This window comes from Micromonas pusilla (assembly GCF_000151265.4).
Source record: "Micromonas pusilla CCMP1545 genomic scaffold MICPUCscaffold_14, whole genome shotgun sequence".
Taxonomy (NCBI): Eukaryota; Viridiplantae; Chlorophyta; class Mamiellophyceae; order Mamiellales; family Mamiellaceae; genus Micromonas; species Micromonas pusilla.
The window spans coordinates 387,320-404,445 of NW_003315895.1; the positions used below are offsets into that span (position 1 = coordinate 387,320).

General features: G+C 66.4%; 5 protein-coding genes across 5 annotated transcripts; 3 read left to right on the forward strand and 2 right to left on the reverse strand.

Moving 5' to 3' along the window:
- Nucleotides 1–372: 372 nt before the first annotated feature.
- Nucleotides 373–1,351, forward strand: MICPUCDRAFT_7420 (uncharacterized protein; the record flags this gene model as incomplete). The annotated part of the gene is made up of 3 exons (XM_003063178.1): nucleotides 373–519; nucleotides 739–1,029; nucleotides 1,214–1,351. Coding segments are annotated over 3 exons (576 nt in total), but the record flags the coding sequence as incomplete, so codon positions are not given.
- Nucleotides 1,352–1,761: 410 nt separating this feature from the next.
- Nucleotides 1,762–4,164, reverse strand: MICPUCDRAFT_53064 (uncharacterized protein; the record flags this gene model as incomplete). The annotated part of the gene is made up of 4 exons (XM_003063389.1): nucleotides 1,762–2,045; nucleotides 2,228–2,397; nucleotides 2,569–3,438; nucleotides 3,581–4,164. 4 exons carry the CDS (start codon nucleotides 4,162–4,164, stop codon nucleotides 1,762–1,764), a joined length of 1,908 nt encoding a protein of 635 aa, XP_003063435.1.
- Nucleotides 4,165–4,356: 192 nt separating this feature from the next.
- Nucleotides 4,357–5,626, forward strand: MICPUCDRAFT_36315 (uncharacterized protein; the record flags this gene model as incomplete). Its single annotated transcript, XM_003063179.1, has 2 exons — nucleotides 4,357–4,425; nucleotides 4,580–5,626. 2 exons carry the CDS (start codon nucleotides 4,357–4,359, stop codon nucleotides 5,483–5,485), a joined length of 975 nt encoding a protein of 324 aa, XP_003063225.1. The 3' UTR covers nucleotides 5,486–5,626.
- Nucleotides 5,627–6,466: 840 nt separating this feature from the next.
- MICPUCDRAFT_2603 (uncharacterized protein) lies at nucleotides 6,467–8,056 on the reverse strand (the record flags this gene model as incomplete). Its single annotated transcript, XM_003063390.1, has 5 exons — nucleotides 6,467–6,754; nucleotides 6,930–7,118; nucleotides 7,370–7,591; nucleotides 7,770–7,880; nucleotides 7,949–8,056. Coding segments are annotated over 5 exons (918 nt in total), but the record flags the coding sequence as incomplete, so codon positions are not given.
- A 796-nt stretch (nucleotides 8,057–8,852) lies between these two features.
- On the forward strand, nucleotides 8,853–14,159 carry MICPUCDRAFT_70903 (isocitrate dehydrogenase/citrate hydrolyase; the record flags this gene model as incomplete). Its single annotated transcript, XM_003063180.1, has 5 exons — nucleotides 8,853–9,156; nucleotides 9,274–9,761; nucleotides 9,994–11,478; nucleotides 11,666–12,303; nucleotides 12,491–14,159. 5 exons carry the CDS (start codon nucleotides 8,853–8,855, stop codon nucleotides 14,157–14,159), a joined length of 4,584 nt encoding a protein of 1,527 aa, XP_003063226.1.
- Nucleotides 14,160–17,126: the final 2,967 nt, after the last annotated feature.

A 17,126-nucleotide genomic window follows, 5' to 3' on the forward strand; every position in this document is an offset into this window, starting at 1 on the left:
CTGAGGATCCCCCGATGAACAGACGACGCATCTGCGGCGTGAGCGTGACGGAAGAAGCTGAGTGTTTTCGCCGTCGACGACCGCGACCGGACGTCATCGTCACACAACGATCGCGCGCGGCGACCCCTCCAGCGCGCCGCGACGATGGCGCGCGCCGCCGCCGCCGCGCTTCCCGCGAGCCGCGCGCCGCGGGTCCGCCGTCGACGCGCGGCGGCGTCCTCGTCCTCCTCCGCGGCGGCGCCCTCCTCGGCGTCCACGTCGTCGCGCGCGCGGCGTTCGATCGCGACGCTCGCGTCCTCCTCCTCCTCCTCCTCCTCCTCCTCCTCCTCCTCCTCCTCCGACGCCGTATCGCCGCTGTGGTGCGACGACGCGACGACGACGACGTCGTGGCACCGCCTCTCGCCGCTCTGGACCGCGGACGAGGAGACCGCGCTGCGCGGCGACGTCCTCAAGTCGCTCGCGCCGTCGTGGCGGATGCTCCTCATGTCCGACGGCAGCGTGACGCGCCACCTCAGGTGCGTTCTGTACATGAAAAGTTTTTCACCCATCTCCCGGTTTCAACACTTGATCGCGTCCCCTTTCAACTGACCGATGTGTGAACTTTTTTGTATGGAACGACGATGCCTCAGGCTCCTGTGCCCGGAGCTTCGCGCGTCGACGCTGACGTGTCTGCGGCAGGGGACGATCGAGACGTGCCCGGTGGGGGGGATCGCGGAGGACGTGCGAAGGATCGTAGAGGCGGCGGGGAAGAGCACGGGGGGGGCGGCGCTCGTGCAGCGCGAGGTGGTGCTCGGGCTCGGCAGCGGCGAGAGGAAGAGCGCGAGGGATCGGGACGGGGAGAGTCACGGCGAAGAGGGCGAAGACGACGGCGGCGACGCGAGCGACGCGCCGATGGTGTACGCCGCGTCGTGGTGGTCAGAGGAGACGTTCAGGGCGTACATGACGGATTCGCGGACGCCGATGTGGACCAACTTGCGAGAGAAGAACGTCGAGCTGTACCGCGAGATGCGCGCGGTGTACCGCGGCGAGGTGCGTTCTATACACTGGTCCCCATACGACCCCGTCGGCGTGGTGAACGCCGTTCCTTAAGGACTTTTGCCGTCCTCTCTCTCCTCCCACCCCTCGCTTTCAATCCCCGCCCGCGACGCCTTTCAACTTGCACTGACGCCTTTCAACTCCACCCCGACGTTCGCTCGTATGGAACGACCCTGAGAGCGCGGCGTTGGAAGAGATTTTCGACGCGCCCGGGCCGTTTTGGGGGCGGCACTACATCTTCTGGCACGACGGCGTCCCGATGACGGTCGTGTACGAGGTCTTCTCGCCTCATCTCGAGCGCGCGATAGGTCCGGCCGAGGGGAAGAAGAAGGCGTAGTATATCGCCGTGAGTACTGTAGAGGGGGTCGTCTAAATGAAACGTCAATCGCGGCGCGAAGGCAGTCGGTCATCGTGCGCCGGCGGCGACCGCCGCGTTCTCCCCCTCGAGGAGCCGCCCACCCTCGACCTCCGCCTCGCTCTCTCTCCACCGGAACACCAACCCGTCGCCGCCGCCGCCGCCTCCGATGCCGCACTCCGCGAACGTCCTCGACGCGAACAGCCCCGACAACCCTCTCGATCCGTGGTGCGCCAACGCGGCGGTCTTCAGGGTCGTTCCATACGAAGCGATGTCGGGGTGGAGTTGAAAGGCGTCAGTTGGAGTTGAAAGGCGCCGCGGGCGGGTATTGAACGCAAGGGATGGGCGGAGAGAATCGCTGGGCAAAGTCCTTAAGGATCGGCGTTCACCACGCGAACGGGGTCGTATGGGAACCATTGTATAGAACGCACCTTCACCCTCGCGTCCAGCTCCTCCGCGACGAGACTCGCGTACGACGCCGCGCACAGCGCCTTCACCGGGAGCTCTTTCGTCTTCACTCGGTCCGACAGGTCGCGCTCTTGGATCATCTTGACGAGCTTTACCACCTGCGGGTGATAGTGCGACTCCGCGAGCGTCTTCAGCTCCCACAGCGAACTCTTCAGCGCGTCGCACTTCGCCGGGTCGGGCTCGCGCTCTGACGAAGTCAGGGTGGAGTCGAAAGGCGTCGGTTGAAGTTGAAAGGCGTCGAGGGCGGCGATTGAAAGCGAGGGACCCTGGGCGGAGAGACACGCCGGGAGAGAAAGTCCTCAAGGATCGGCGTTCACCACGCCGACGCGGTCGTACGGGAACCAGTCTGGTGTGAAGAAGAGGACGCACCCGAGTACGGATCCGACGCGAACGACGCCAGCGCCCCCTCCGCGGCGGACGCGCGCTCCTCCGTCGGACCTCGGTGCACCAACACCGCGCACCCCGGGTGTCTGCGGAGTAAGTTATGCGCGAACGCGACGCACGTCATCGCACCCGCGGGCGGCGCTCGCAGCGCGAGCCTGGCGAGCGAACGTCGGGGTGGAGTTGAAAGGCGTCAGTTGAAGTTGAAAGGCGTCGAGGTCGGGGATTGAAAGCGAGGGGTGGGCGGAGAGAGACGACGGGCAAAGTCCTTAAGGATCGGCGTTCACCACGCGAACGGGGTCGTATGGGGACCAGTGTATGGGACGCACCTGGCGAGGCGTTTGATGAACGCCGCGGCGAGGTATCCGGGCAACGCGGAGGATTTGAGGAAGACGTCGAGGAGCTCGAAGAACCCGCCGCGGCCCCTCGCGTGAAACGCCTCGGGCGTCAGCAACCCGTACAGCTTCGCGTAGAACGCGGGGTACTCCAGACCGTGCTTCGTCATCAACACGAAGATCCCGTTCAGCGCGAGCATGCCGTCCAGCCCGCCGCGGTCGATGCTGTGCGTGCAAAAGTCCGAGAGGAGCTGCGGGTTGGGCAGGTGCGGGATCACGTCGTCGTGCAGCGACGTCAACGTCTTCCGGTAAATGTCCGGTGGCATCGGCGTCCGAAGGAACGCGAGCCACGCGTCCGCGAATAGACGTCTGTGGCGCTTGCCGTCCTTCCACTTCGGCGACGTCTTCGCGGCAGCCTTTCGCGCGGCGGTCGCGGTCGCGGTCGCCGCGGCGACGGCGGCGTCGGTCTCTTTCCGTCGCGCGCCCGCGGCTTTGGCGGCATCCGCGGCGCGCTCCGCGGCGGCGGCCTCGCCGACGCTGAGGCCGAGGCACCACGCCTTCTCTTCGTCTCGCCGCTCTTCGACATCGCCGCCGATGTCGCCGCCTTTCATGAGGCCGAGCATCGCCTCGAAGTTTTCCTCGTCGCCCCCCGCCGCCGGTTTCGCGCCGATATCGCCGCCCGACGCGAAGTCGTCGAACTCCCTCGGGAGATTCGCGAGGACGTCGTACACGCACCTCGCGACGTCGTCCTCTCTCTCGCGGTCTTCTTCGCGTCGTCCTCTCTTCTTCGCCGCGGCCTTCGCGCGCGTCTCCTCGCACAGTTTCACCACGCACTGATACGCGTGATACCGCGCGTCCGCGTAGCTGAGGGTCGTTCCATACAAAGCGATGTCGGGGTGGAGTTCAAAGGCGTCAGTTGGAGTTGAAAGGCAACGCGGGCGGGGATTGAAAGCGGGGGGTGGGCGGAGAGATGCGCCGGCGAAAGTCCTTAAGGATCGGCGTTCACCACGCCGACGGGGTCGTATGGGGACCAGTGTATAGAACGCGCCTGAAATAACGCGACGACATCGCGCCGAGGAGCTCCGGCGTGAACGCGTCGCCCGTCGTCGCCGCTCGCAGCGCGTTCACCCACGGGTCCGCGGCGAACGTCCCCGGGTGCTCCGACCGCGCGCACTCCATCGTCGCCGCGAGCGCGAGCGTCGTCGTCCGCGGCGACACCGGCTCGAAGGTGTCGTCGCCGCCGTCGTCGCCGCGATGGCGATGGCGTCCTCCTCCTCCGCCTCCCGCGACGAGCGCGCACAGGCGCTTGAGGAACAGCTTGTACTGCCGCCCGAGCCACTCCGCGCGCTTCATCGCGCTCGCATCGAGCGCGGCCGCCTTGGTCCCCGCGACGCGGAGCTCGCCCTTGCCGAGGCGCTCGGAGAAGAACGTCTCGAGCGCGACGATGGCCGCGCGCGCGTCCGCCTCCGCCTTGCCACCGCCGCCGCCGCCGCGCACGTCGCGCAACGCCTCCAACAGCTTCTCGACGTTGTGCGTCGCCTTATCGCCGCCGAGGTTCAGCGCGACGCCCAGGGCGGCGACGCCGCCCATCGTCTCTTTGGGCATGACGAGCGGCCGCGGGCGCGTGCGGTGCGAGGCCGCGCGCGTCGACGCGATGGCGGCACATTTCGCGAAACCCGCGCCGACGACCGAAAAAGAAAAAGAAAAAGCGCGAGCGCGCGACTCCGGCGTTCACAAATTAATCCGGCAGATCCGCGGCGGACTCCCTCCGACGGCGACGAAATGGCGGAACACCTCGCGTCCATCTTCGGTACGGAGAAGGATCGCGTGAACTGCCCGTTCTACTTCAAGGTGCGCGCGCGGATCGCCCCGCCGCCGAACGCGATCGAACGAACGAACGAACGAACGATCGAACGATCGATCGGTCGGTCCTCGCCGCCCGCCGAACGAACGAACGACGCGATCTCACGCCGCGCTTCTCGACCCTTCCTCCTCCCCTCCCCAGATCGGCGCGTGCAGGCACGGGGACCGATGCTCGCGCCTGCACAACAAACCGACGCTCTCGCAGACGATCCTCATGTCCAACATGTACCAGAGCCCCGAGGCGGCGATGGCCGCGCAGGCGGCGACGTCCGGCGCGGTCCCCGAGGCGCCGGACGCGCGCAAGATGCAAGAGCACTTCGAGGACTTCTACGAAGACATCTTCGAGGAGCTCGCGACGTACGGCGAGATCGAGGGTCTGAACATCTGCGATAACCTCGCGGATCACCTCGTCGGGAACGTGTACGTGAAATACCGCGAGGAGGAGTCCGCGCTCGCGGCGCTCAACGCGCTCAGCGGGCGGTTCTACGCCGGGCGGCCGATCCTGTGCGAATTCTCCCCGGTCACCGACTTCCGCGAGTCCACGTGCCGGCAGTACGAAGAGAACACGTGCACCAGGGGCGGGTACTGCAACTTCATGCACCTGAAGCCGATCTCGAGGAACCTGCGGAAGATCCTATTCGGTCGCTACAAGCGCAGGGACGACCGCGACCGCGACCGCGACCGCGACCGCGACCGCGAACGCGACCGCGACAGAGGACGCGGCGACCGACCCCGCGACGACCGGCATCACCCGTACGGCGGCGGCGACCGCGGCAGAGACGATCGTCGCGGCGGTGACGATCGCGGGCGGAGGCGGTCGCGGTCGAGGTCGAGAGACCGACGCGGCGGCGGCGGCGGCGGCGGCGGGCGCGACGACAGGTACAGAGACGACGGAGGTCGCCGCGACGCGCCGGGGCGGAGGGACGACGACAAGGTCAGCGCGAAGGGGATGACCGACGAGGAGCGACGGGCGATGTTCGCGAAGTGGAACGACAGCGAGGGCGGCGGCGGCGGCGGCGCGGGCCCGGCGCCCGAGGGCGGAAACTGAAGGGGGACGGGGAGAACGGAACGGCGCGCGGCGACCGGATGTGGACCCGATGTGGACCCGTTGAAATAAATAAAGAAAACGGAAGAGACGCCGAGCGCGCGCGCGATCGGTGCGCCGCGTCTGTTCTGCTCTGTTCGACGCTACGTTTGTTTTGTCGTTTGTTACACGTCGTCTTCCGCGTGCGCTAGGTTTTCAGGCCCGCCGGAAGAGCGAACGACGCCGCGCCCTCGCGCGGGTCGTCCGATCCCCGGCCTCGTCGCCTCGCCTGGTTTTGCTATCGTTTTTTTTTGTCGGATTCCTCCTCAAATCCTCCTCAAATCCTCACACGCGCACGCGCGGCATCATCGCGTGCGACGGGGTCACGTTCTCGTCGTCCTCGTCCTCGTCCGGGTCCGCGGGCAACCCGTCGGGCCCCGGCCCGCCGTCGAAGTACGGCTCCCGAGACAGCGGATCCTTCAGGTCGAACACTATCCTCCCCCCGCGCGCCACCCTCGGTCTGCACCGCTGCTTGTGCAGCCCGAGAGGCAGCACAAACTCCCGCAGCGTGTTCATCTTCGGCGTCTGCGCGAAGATCATCTCGATGTCCGGTATCTCCGGCGGGGGTTGATACGGCGTGACCGGCTCGACCGGGATGGACGGGCGGTACGGCCTGGGTTCAAACCCGGCGGGGTACATCGGCGGCGCGCCGAACCCGCCGCCGAACCCGCCGCCGCCGCCGCCGTACGCCGCCGGGGCCATCGCCGCCATCGCGAGCTCCTCCCGTCGTCGCTTCTTCGACTTCTTGTCGTGCCCGCCGCGGTGTGCATCGCGGTCCATCTGTTCCCGGTACCGCTCCCCGCCGAGGTGGTACGCGCCGTCCGACCCGAAACAAATCTCCACCCTCGACAGCGGCAGCGTAAACGGCTTCGTCGCGTCCCACTCCAGCTCCCTCTGCGTCAGCGCCTTCGCGCTCGGCCTCGCCGCGAACTCAGCCTCGATCTCCTCGTGCAGCGTCCGCGGCTCGTGCTTCAGCTTGATCGCGAGCGCCTGCGCGTCCACCTCGCACCGAGCCCGCTCCAACTTCTTCTCCTCTCGTCTCAGCTGCAGCTCCACGACGGCGTACGCGCACTCCATGTGCCGTCGAATCTGCCTCAGCTTCTCGTACGACGCCGCGTCGTTCTCCCGGCGTCGACGCGTCTGCGGCCGGTTCGTCTTCTCGCGCTGACGGAACACGTTGAACGGGTTCGCGTCGTTCGGCGCCGGCGGCGGCTGCAGCCGTCTCAGGCACGGCTTCCCCGTCGTCTTTTAGGGTCGTTCCATACGAAGCGACGTCGGGGTGGAGTTGAAAGGCGTCAGATGGAGTTGAAAGGCAGCGCGGGCGGGGATTGAAAGCGAGGGACCCTGGGCGGAGAGAGACGAACGCCGGGAAATAAAGTCCTTAAGGATCGGCGTTCACCACGCGAACGGGGTCGTATGGGGACCAGTGTGAGATAGAACGCGCCTTTCGCTTGTTCGCCCAGTACTCGTACACCGCGTCCAACAGCGCGGGCCTCCCGCTCACCTCCTCCAGCAGCTCGATCGCCTTCGCCTTCGGCAGCGCCTTCGTCGACGCCGCCATCGCGCACTTATCCTGGTACGATATGATCTGCCCCTTCTCCGTCGCCTCGGCGGCGCGCTCGGCGCTCGCGACGTCGTTGGCGTCTCCGCACGCGCGTTCCAGCTTCCACATCGTTCCATACGAAGCGATGTCGGGGTGGAGTTGAAAGGCGTCAGTTGGAGTTGAAAGGCGCCACGGGCGGGTATTGAAACCGAGGGGTGGGCGGAGAGACACGCCGGGCAAAGTCCTTAAGGATCGGCGTTCACCACGCGAACGGGGTCGTATGGGAACCAGTGTATAGAACGCACCTTCCACATCATGATCTCGAGTTTCTCCGCGGGGAGGCGGTTCTGGCCGTCGTTGTACTTCTCGAGCCAGTCCTCGTCGTCGTTGTCCAGGTCGTACTCCACCGTCTCCGGGGGCGGCGCGCCGAACGTGGCGCCTCGGAGGTAGGTGGTCGACTTGCGATAGTTGGGCCGGTAGTCCTGCTCGTACGTGGACACGGCGCGAATCTCTGGGATTGGAATCTCCTTGTCCTTGCCATCCTTGGACGTCTGCTTGTCCACCGGTTTCGTCAGCACCTGGTGCGGTGGTGGGCGGCGGGACGCGGTGGAGGGATGTATTTAGAGGAGGGGCCGACGCGTGAGCGCGAGCGCGAGCGCGAGCGGAGCGAGGGAAGAATCGAGTTTTGAACGCGACTCGTTTCACCGACTGCGCTCGCGAGGTTTTCAAACCGAACCCGCGACGTCGAACGCGCGACGTCGAACGGAATAACTCGTCGATCGAGGGTTTAATATAAACCGCGAACGGAATGGCGGCCTGTTGAACGCGGATCGCGCGCGCACCTCCTCGTTGTCTTTGTCAAGGTTCTTGTGCGCGTGCGTGACCTCCCTCGCGACGACTTGCTCGTCGCTGTTGATCACGTCCGCGTCGCGGATGATCGCGAGCGCGACGTTGATGTCGATCGGTCGCGCGCGGAACGAGGGGCGCGACATGACGGCGCGGACGGCGTCGCCGCTTTTTTTTCGACCGCGATCTCGCGCTCGGCGTATGCGCTTTCACCCTGCGAGTGGTTTTCGCGCGCCAAAATTAACCCCGAGCGGCGCGGATCGCGGTCGCCGAAGCGCGCTGACGCGTGCGCGCGCGGTCGATCGATGCGGGTTCAGCACGCGTCGACCGTTTCCCTCGCTCGCATCTACCGACGCGCGTCGACCCGCGCGTGCCGCCGCGTCTCCGGCCGTCGCACTGTGACCGCAGTACGCGCAATTCTTCTAGGTTAAGCGTCCGAGCTCAGTCTATCTGTCCATACGCCTTTGACGTGGCCGTTGACGCGCGCGTGGGCTTTTTTTCTTTTTCTGCGCCGTCAGCCCCCTACGCACGCTGCGAGCTAATACGACCGACCCGAATTGGCGCGCAGCGCGTCAAAGTTTCAATACCCGAATCGGAAATATCTCAGAGTCACCGAAAGGTAGAATGCCGCACTTGATGCTGACGCGCGTCTCGACGCACGCCCTCGTCTCGCCGCTCGCGCATCGCCCGCGCCGACCTCCCTCCTCTCGCCGCCGCGCGAGACCTCTTCGCGCGAAGCTCCTCGCGCGCGCGCGCGCGCTCGAGCTCTCTTCCGCGGCGTCGCTCGCGTCACGGAACCCAGATCCCACTTCACGGCGCGTCCTCTCCGGAAAAAGCGCCTCGCCCTTTTTCCTCGACGCCTCGAAAAGTCGTCGTCCCCGCGCGCGCGCCGATCGCGCGCGAAGCCGGTCGACGCCCGCGAGCGCCGCGGACACGATGCCGATGACGGATCCGAACGGCGCGGACGCCCCGGGGGTGAAAAAGTCCGCGAAGATCTGGTGGACGCTCACGGACGAGGCCCCCGCGCTCGCGACGCACGCGTTCCTTCCCGTCGTCCGCCGATTCTGCGGCGGCGTCGGCGTGAGCGTCGAGAGCGCGGACATCTCCCTCGCGTCGCGCGTCCTCGCCGCGTTCCCGGAGCGCCTGACGCCCGCGCAGCGCAAGACGGACGTCCTCGCGAAGCTCGGCGAGCTCGCGACGACGGAGCGCGCGAACATCATCAAGCTCCCCAACGTCAGCGCGTCAGGTGCGTTCTGTACAAAAGTTTTTCACCCATCATTACAGTACCCGTTTTCAACATTTGATCGCGTCCCCTTTCAACTGACCGGTGATTTTTTTTTGTATGGAATGGAATGTCTCTCAGTCCCGCAGCTCGAATCGTGCGTCGCGGAGCTTAAATCGAAAGGATACGACCTCCCGAAGTACCCGGGAAAGGCCAACGCGGAGACGATGGACGCGGAGACGCTGTCGATCGCGACGCGGTACGCGAAAGTCATCGGCAGCGCGGTGAACCCGGTGCTGCGAGAGGGGAACAGCGACCGGCGGGTCGCGCCCCCCGTGAAGGACTTCGCGAAGAAAAATCCCCACCGCCTCGCCGATTGGCGCGCCGACTCTTCGACGCGCGTCGCGTCCATGAGCGACGGCGACTTTTACGGCTCCGAGAAGTCGTGGACGAACGAATCGCGCGAGCCCGCGACGCTGCGCGTGGAGCTGCACGCCAAAGGCGACGGTGGAGGAGGCGTGATTCAGACGCTGAAGCGATCCGTCGTCGCGCTCCCGGGGGAGATCGTCGACGTCGCGACGATGTCCGCGGAGAAGCTCGCCGCGTTCGCCGAGGAGACGCTGCGTCAGGCGCGTTCTGTTCTGTTGTTGCGCTACACCGGTCCCCATACGACCGCGTTCGTTGTTGGCGCGGTGAACGCCGTTCCTTGAGGACTTTATCTCCCGGTCGACATCCCTCTCCGCCCAGGGTCCCTCGCTCACAATCCCGACGCGCCTCGAAAGACGCCTTTCAACTCCAACAACTGACGCCTTTTAACTCCACCCCGATATCATCGCTCGTATGGACAATTTCGACCCTCAGGCGGCGAAGGACGACGTCATGGTGTCGCTGCACCTCAAGGCGACGATGATGAAGGTGTCCGACCCCGTGCTTTTCGGCACCGTCGTGCGGACGTACTTCGCGGACGCGTTCGAGAAGCACGCGAGCGCGCTCGAATCCGTGGGCGCCAACGCGGACAACGGCCTCGGCGCGGTGCTCGACGCGATCAAAAATCTCCCCGACGCGGATCGCGCGGAGGTGGAAGCTTCGATCGCGGCGACGTACGCGTCCTCGAACCGCCCTCGCGTCGCGATGGTGGACAGCGACAAGGGGATCACGAATTTCCACGTGCCGAGCGACGTGATCATCGACGCGTCCATGCCGGCGATGATCCGCGACGGCGGGCGGATGTGGAACGCGGACGGCGAGCTCGAGGACGTCGTGTGCGTCATCCCGGACCGGTCCTACGCCGCGGTGTTCGCCGCGTGCGTGGACGACTGCAAGAAGCGCGGCAAGTTCGACGTCTCCACCATGGGCAGCGTCTCCAACGTCGGGTTGATGGCGCGAAAGGCGGAGGAGTACGGCTCGCACGATAAGACGTTCGTGATCGAGCGCGACGGCGTCGTGAAGGTTTTCAACGGCGACGACGACGACGACGTCGTCTTCGAGCACGCCGTGTCCGAGGGCGACCTGTGGCGGATGTGTCAGACGAAGGACGAGCCGATCAGGGATTGGGTCAAGCTCGCGGTGAACCGCGCGCGCGCGACGGGCGCGCCCGCGGTGTTTTGGCTCGACCCGAACCGCGCGCACGACGTCGCGCTGACGTCCAAGGTTCGGCTGTACCTCGCCGATCACGACGTCGCCGACGCGGACGTCTCGATCAAGTCCCCGGTGGACGCGATCGATTTCAGCATGACGCGCGCGCGCGCGGGTCAAGACACCATCAGCGTCACGGGCAACGTCCTGAGGGATTACCTCACCGACCTGTTCCCGATCATCGAGCTCGGGACGTCCGCGAAGATGCTCTCGATCGTCCCGCTGCTGCGGGGCGGCGGCCTTTTCGAGACTGGCGCGGGGGGCAGCGCGCCCAAGCACGTGCAGCAGTTTACGGAGGAGAACCACCTGCGCTGGGACTCGCTGGGGGAGTACCTCGCGCTCGCGGTGTCCCTGGAGGACCTCGCGCACAAGACGCGGAACCCGAAGATCAAGACGCTCGCGAAGGGGTTGACGACCGCCACGGGGAAGCTCCTCGACGAGAACAAATCGCCGGGACGCAAGGTTGGCGAACCCGATAACCGCGCCGCGCACTTCTACGTCGCGATGTGGTGGGCGGAGGCGGTCTCCAGAGCGCTTCCGTCGTTCAAGCAGCTCGCGTCCGACCTCGCCGCGAGCGAGGACGTCATCGTGCGCGAGCTCACGGAGTGCCAGGGATCGAGCGTGGACGTCGGCGGGTACTGGCTCCCAGACGTCGACGAGGCGGAGCGCGCGATGCGGCCGTCGGAGACGTTCAACGCGCTCGTGGATCAGGAGCGTTCTATACACTGGTCCCCATACGACCGCGTTCGCGTGGTGAACGCCGATCCTTAAAGACTTTTCCCGGCGTCTCTCTCCGCCCACCCCGCGCTTTCAACGCCCGCCCGCGGCGCCTTTCAACTCCACCTGACGCCTTTGAACTCCACCCCGACAATCGCTTGTATGGAACGACCCTCAGGAGATCATGATGAGCGCGCTGGATCCTCCGGGGAGTAAGACGGTGAACGAGATCTACGCGACGCTGGACGAGAACATCAAGGCGGTTCGCGAGAAGCTGGGCGGGAATGACGTCGCGCTGACGCTCGCGGAGAAGATCGTGTACGGGCACCTCGACGACGTCCGCGGCGGCGACGCGCCGACGCGCGGCGCGTCGTACCTCAAGCTGCGGCCGGACCGCGTCGCGATGCAAGACGCCACCGCGCAGATGGCGATTCTGCAGTTCATCTCTTCGGGGCTCCCGAAGACCGCGGTGCCGACGACGATCCACTGCGATCATCTCATCGCCGCGGAGACGGGCGACGTGGAGGACTTGGGGAACGCCAACGTGGAGAACAAGGAGGTGTACGACTTTCTGTCGTCGTGCGGGGACAAATTCGGGATGGGATATTGGAAGCCCGGCGCCGGCATCATCCATCAGACGGTGCTCGAAAACTACGCCTTCCCCGGCGGTCTGATGATCGGCACCGACTCGCACACGCCGAACGCGGGCGGGTTGGGGATGTGCGCGGTCGGCGTCGGCGGCGCGGACGCGGTGGACGTCATGGCGTCGCTGCCGTGGGAGCTCAAAGCCCCGAAAGTCATCGGCGTGAACCTGACCGGGTGCGTCCTTCCATACACTGGTTCCCATACGACCGCGTCGGCGTGGTGAACGCCGATCCTTAAGGACTTTCGCCGGCGATTCTCTCCTCCCACAGCTCGCTTTCAACTCCCAAAATCGACCCCTTTCAACTCCAACTGACGCCTTTCAACTCCACCCCGACGTTCGCTCGTATGGAACGACCCTCAGAGCGCTCGCGAATTGGACGACGCCCAAGGACATCATCCTGAAAGTCGCGGACATTCTCACCGTGAGCGGCGGAACCGGCGCGATCATCGAGTACTTCGGCGAGGGCGTGGACACGATCAGCGCGACCGGGATGGCCACCGTGTGCAACATGGGCGCGGAGATTGGCGCGACGACGTCCGTGTTCGCGCTCAGCGAACGCCAGCTCGAGTACCTCCGAGAGACGGGCCGCGGCGAGGTGGCGCGCCTCGCGTCGAAGAACCGCCATAACCTCGTCCCGGACGAGGGGTGCGTCTACGATCGCGTCGTCGAGATCGACCTCTCCGCGCTGGGCCCGCACATCAACGGTCCGTACACGCCGGATCTGTGCACGCCCGTGAGCGAGCTGAAAACGCGCGCCGCGAAGGAGGGCTGGCCCGTCGAGATCTCGTCGTGCCTCATCGGGTCGTGCACGAACTCGTCGTACGAGGACATGGCGAAGTGCGCTAACCTGACGAAGCAAGCCCTGGACGCGGGGCTGACGTACGCGATCGACTTTTACGTCACCCCCGGGTCAAGAGCAGTGCAGGTCAACATCGAGAAGGACGGGTTCGTGGAGATATTCGAATCCGCGGGCGCGACGGTGCTGGCCAAGGCGTGCGGCCCGTGCATCGGGCAGTGGAAGCGTCGGATGCCCCCGGGGGTGAAGAACACGATCGTGACGTCGTACAACCGCAACTTCGCGAAGCGCAACGACGGCAATCCGGACACGCACGCGTTCGTGACGTCCCCGGAGCTGGTGACGATGCTCGCGTTCAGCGGCCGCCTCGATTTCAACCCGTACGCGGACGCGTTGACGACGCCCGACGGAAAAGAGTTTCGGTTCAAAATCCCGGAGGGGTGCCCGGTGATCCCCCCGTCGGGGTGGGACATCGACGACAGCATCTTCCAGGCGCCCAAGGCGGACGGCAGCGGAGTAAACGTCGCGGTCGATCCGGAGAGCAAACGTCTGCAGCTCCTCAAGCCGTTCGAGCCGTGGGACGGGAGAGATTACGTCGGGTGCCCCGTCCTGATCAAGGCGCTGGGCAAGTGCACGACGGACCACATCTCCATGGCGGGCCCGTGGCTCAAGTTCCGCGGTCACCTCACGAACATCTCCGAGAACATGCTCATCGGCGCGGTGAACGCGGAGACGGGGAAGACGAACGCGGTGACGCACCACCGCACGGGGGCGGTCGGGAAGGTGCCGGAGGTGGCGCGCGCGTATCGCGACGCGGGGATCAAGTGGATCGTCGTCGGCGATCAAAACTACGGCGAGGGGTCGTCTCGAGAGCACGCCGCGCTCGAGCCGCGGTTCCTCGGCGGCGTCGCCGTCGTCGTTCGATCGTTCGCGCGCATCCACGAGACGAATTTGAAGAAGCAGGGCATGCTTCCGCTGACGTTCGCGGACCCCGGGGATTACGATAAGATCTCCGGCTGCGACGTCGTCGACGTGCTCGGGCTCGAGGACGACGCGTTCAAGCCCGGGAGCGGTCTGACGCTGCGCGTGCACCCGGCGGCGGGCGGGGACGCGTTCGATGTCCGCGTGAATCACACGTTCAACGACGAGCAGATCGAGTGGTTTAAGCACGGCAGCGCGCTGAACTTCATGAAGATGGAGAACGCGAAGCGCAGCCGCAGCGTCGTCGGGTGAGAGAGGAGTCGCCGGGGTGTATCGCGATTGGATTGGTTTTCTTTTGAAGTACGTCGTACGTGCGCGCGCGGCGCGTCCACGCGCGTTGCAATTTCATTCAAGAACGTTTTACAGCTCGTCTACCCCTCGCTACCCCTCGCCTCGCCCCGCCTCGCGTCGCCTCGCGTCACGTGAAGAACACCTTCGAGAGCTGCCGCTTCACCACGGGCTTGTGACACGACGGGCACTCCGGCGCGCCGGGGCCCCTCGCGGCGGACAACAACCCGAGCCAACACCCGTAACACCCCGGGTGCCCGCACGCCGCCTCGAACGGTTTCGAACACGCGTTCTGGCACACGACGCACCGCGGCGGCGGCAGCGCGACCGACGGCGCGCTCTGCGACGCGCTCCGCTGACTCTGCGACCCACAGCGACCGGCGCCGACGCTCCCGCCGACAGCCGCGCGCGAGAGCCCGCGACTTAGGGCCGTTCTATACAAGCGAAAGTCGGGGTGGAGTTGAAAGGCGTCAGACGGAGTTGAAAGGCGCCGAGGGCGGGGATTGAAAGCGAGGGGTGAGCGGAGAGATGCGCCGGCGAAAGTCCTTAAGGATCGGCGTTCACCACGCCAACGCGGTCGTATGGGAACTAGTGTATAGAACGCACCTTAAACCCGAGGGACCCGCGGGACCCGCGTCGTCCACCCGCGCGCGCTTCCTCTCCCCCGCCGCCGTATACGCCGTGTCGCCCCCGCCCCCGCCCCCGACCCCGCCCCTCTCGCGTGCCATCCGCTGCAGCGCGTCCACGTGTTTCGCGTGCGTCGCTCTGTGCTCCGCGGGGACGAAGGCGCCGAAGAGCGCGTACAGACCCCACGGGTCCTCTGAGGGTCGTTCCATACGAAGCGACGTCGGGGTGGAGTTTAAAGGCGTCAGAAGCGGAGTCGAAAGGCATCGAGGTGTGTCGGGATTGAAAGCGAGGGACCCTGGGCGGAGAGATGCGCCGGGCAAAGTCCTTAAGGATCGGCGTTCACCACGCCAACGCGGTCGTATGGGGACCAGTGTATAGAACGCACCCCGCGCGCGTAAGATCCGCGTCGCCGCCTTGAGCACGCCGCCGACGTCGAGCTTCTTCTCGCGGAAGTCCCGCAACGCGTCGGACAGGTCGTCGAACGCCTTCCTCCCGAGCTCGGACTTGGCGCGTCTCAGGAAGAGCTTGACGCTCTCGGAGGACTTACTCGACGCGTCGGACGCCGCGGGCGCGGGCGGCGGTCGCGTCGTCGTCGTCGCCGCCGCCGCCGCCGCCGCCGCCGCCGTCGCCGTCGTCGTCGTCGTCGTCGGTTTCGTCGTCGGTTTTTTGGAGGCGAGCGCCGCGAGAAGCCCCCCGCCCCCGCCCGCGCCTCCTCCTCCTCCTCCCGCGCCACCTGTCGCGCGCGGATACGCCTGCGGCGCGGAGTTGACGTCCACCTTGAACATCGCCGGTATCGCGACCGTGGGCGCGACAGCGCCGCCGCCGTCCGCACCTCCGGGCCCCCGCGCCGCCGCCGCTTTCGCCCTCGGCGGCGGCAACGTCGAGACGCACCGCTTGAAAAACTGAGACAGCTTCGCCGTCGCCTTCCCGAACGAGTCGAAGCTCTGCACCGCGGGTCGCAACCACACGGAGAGGGACCCACGGACGTTGCCGTACGCGAACCGCTCGTCCGCGAGGATGACGGCGCCGTAGTCGTCGCGGTGTCGAATCACGCGGCCCAACGCTTGGTTCACCGCGCGCATCGCGGTTTGCGAATACCACTCCTCTCCGGATAGTAACGCATCGTCCGCGTCCGTTATTTTCCCGCGCGCCGAGTCCAAGAACGCGCGCTTGATCCTGACTTTCGGGTCCGCTTTCGGAGCGTACGGGATGCCGGTGAGTATGACCCCGCGACCGGCTTTGTCCGCGAAATCGATGCCTTCGCTCACTTTCCCGCGGCACACGGCGAAAAACACCGCCCCGCGTCGGCCCCCGGCGGCCCCCGCGCCGTCGTCGATCGCGTCGTTAAACTCCTCGAACGCGGCCATGAACGACGCCTTATCCGTCGGCTCCACGACCGGGTGCTTCGCCGCGGCGATGCGGTCCCATATCGTCGGGTTCCCGTGCGTTTGCCACGCCTCCACGCACGACCGCATGACGCCGTAGGATGGAAAAAACACGAGCAGTCCGTCGGGGATCACCCGCGCGAAGTTCACGACGACGCCGCCGAGCTCGTGCTTGTACTCGTCCGTGTCGCGGAACCGGTACGACGAGTTGAGCCTCTTCCCGCTCGGTCCCACGGGCACGATCCCGCCCCACACCTGCCCGGGCGAGATGACGTGCGGGTTCTCGAGTCTCACCGGAAACGGCGCGCGCAACTCCGCGGCGAAGGTTCTCATCGGCGAAAGCGTCCCGGAGGTGAGGACGACCGACCGCACCGCGAGGTCCTCGAACGCGCGCATCACCACCCCGGGGGTGAAGCACCAGAAGCTCAGCGTCGGGCCCGGGCGCAGGCCGGCGCCGGTTCGCATCCCCGTCCCGCCGTTTCGCATCCCGGTCGCGTCGGCGCCGACGCGAAGACGGAACGCGTCCACGTGCCCGTCCCTTCGCATCTCGAACGCCTTCTCGATCGCGTCCGCGATCTCCTGCAGTCTGTACGCGCTCGCCCTCGACTTGCTCCGCGCGCCGAGGGACGCGGCGTCGCTCGCGAGCAGCGTCACCGCGTCGCGCATCACCTCTAAGAGTTTCGCCTTTGTGTCGCCGTGTTCGCCCGCTTCGTAGACGTTTAACGACGCGAGAAGCTCGAAGAACGCCTCGCCGGGCTTCACGAGCTCCTCCCCTCCTCCCGACGCGTCTACTCTGACGCTCGCGCTCGACGCGAGCTCAGACGCGATGCGCTGCTCGAGCGCGATCAGCACGCCGCGAAGCTGTTTGTATTCCGTCGCGGCGCGTCTCGGGGCGGCGGCGGCGGCGGCGGCGGNGGNG